General features: G+C 60.8%; 2 protein-coding genes across 2 annotated transcripts in view; one reads left to right on the forward strand and one right to left on the reverse strand.

The window, feature by feature from the left end:
• EMH_0031740 (uncharacterized protein) overlaps positions 1-489 on the reverse strand; it is a gene marked incomplete at both ends in the record, with an annotated part of 2,914 nt that extends 2,425 nt beyond the window's left edge. The window contains one exon of the mRNA XM_013494561.1: positions 1-489. Coding sequence (XP_013350015.1) covers positions 1-489 — 489 coding nt within the window.
• A 164-nt stretch (positions 490-653) lies between these two features.
• EMH_0031750 (uncharacterized protein) overlaps positions 654-922 on the forward strand; it is a gene marked incomplete at both ends in the record, with an annotated part of 999 nt that continues 730 nt past the window's right edge. Inside the window, one exon of the mRNA XM_013494562.1 lies at positions 654-920. Coding sequence (XP_013350016.1) covers positions 654-920 — 267 coding nt within the window. The remainder of the gene's footprint in view (positions 921-922) is intronic.

Consider the following 922-nt stretch of genomic DNA (forward strand, 5'->3'; position numbering starts at 1 on the left):
CTGTCGGCGCTGCTGCTGCTGCTGCTGCTGCTGCTGCTGATATGCAGCAGCAGCTGGTGAAGGAGAGCGCGAGCGAGAAGAGTCCCAAGACGGGGATCGGGATCGACTGCAGCAGCTGGCTGCACTAGCGCTGTCTGCTGCCTGCATATACAACTGCCCCCGCTGCTGCTGCTGCTGCTGCTGCTGCTGCTGCTGCTGCTGCTGCTGCTGCTGCTGCTGCTGCAGCTCCTCCTCCTCCAGCTGCTGCTTCTGTTGCTGCATCTCCCGCTGCTGTTCCTGCTCCTGCAGCATCTGCTTCTGCTTCTGCTGTTTCTGCTGTTCCTGCTGCTGCTGCTGCTGCTTCTGCTGCTGCTGCTGCTGCTGCTGCTGCTGCTGCTGGTCTCCTTCGCGCAGCAGCTCTACTGCATGCACGCGCCAGCCCAGCAAGCAGCAGCTGGGGAGGTCAAAGCCCCGAACCAGCAGCCGCGGCAGCCACGCGTATCCCTGCATGCAGCAGCAAACAGCAGCACAAGCAGCAGCAACTGCAGCAGCAGCAACAGCAACAGCAGCATACAGCAGCATTGGATCCACTGCAGGCGGCAGCAGCAGCAGCAGCAGCACAGCGCAACGAACCCAACCTACGACAGCAGCAGCACCATACGCAGCATCAGCATATGCATGCAGCGGCAGCAGCAAGTGTTGCAGCAGCAGGAGCAGCAACAGAAACAGCAACAGCAGCAGCAGCATCAGATACAGCAGCAGCAGCCCTATCATCATCATCACCATTACCATCACCATCATTAGCAGCAGCAGCACAACCACCAGCAGCAGCAGCAGCAGCAGAAGCAGCAGCATCAGCACCAGCACCAGCAGCAGCAGCAGCAGCACCACCACCAACAGCAGCAGCAGCAGCAGCAGCAGCAGCAGCACCAGCATCAGCAGC

The sequence above is a fragment of the Eimeria mitis genome, genomic scaffold (genome assembly GCF_000499745.2).
Source record: "Eimeria mitis Houghton genomic scaffold, Emh_scaff1200, whole genome shotgun sequence".
Classification (NCBI taxonomy): Eukaryota; Apicomplexa; class Conoidasida; order Eucoccidiorida; family Eimeriidae; genus Eimeria; species Eimeria mitis.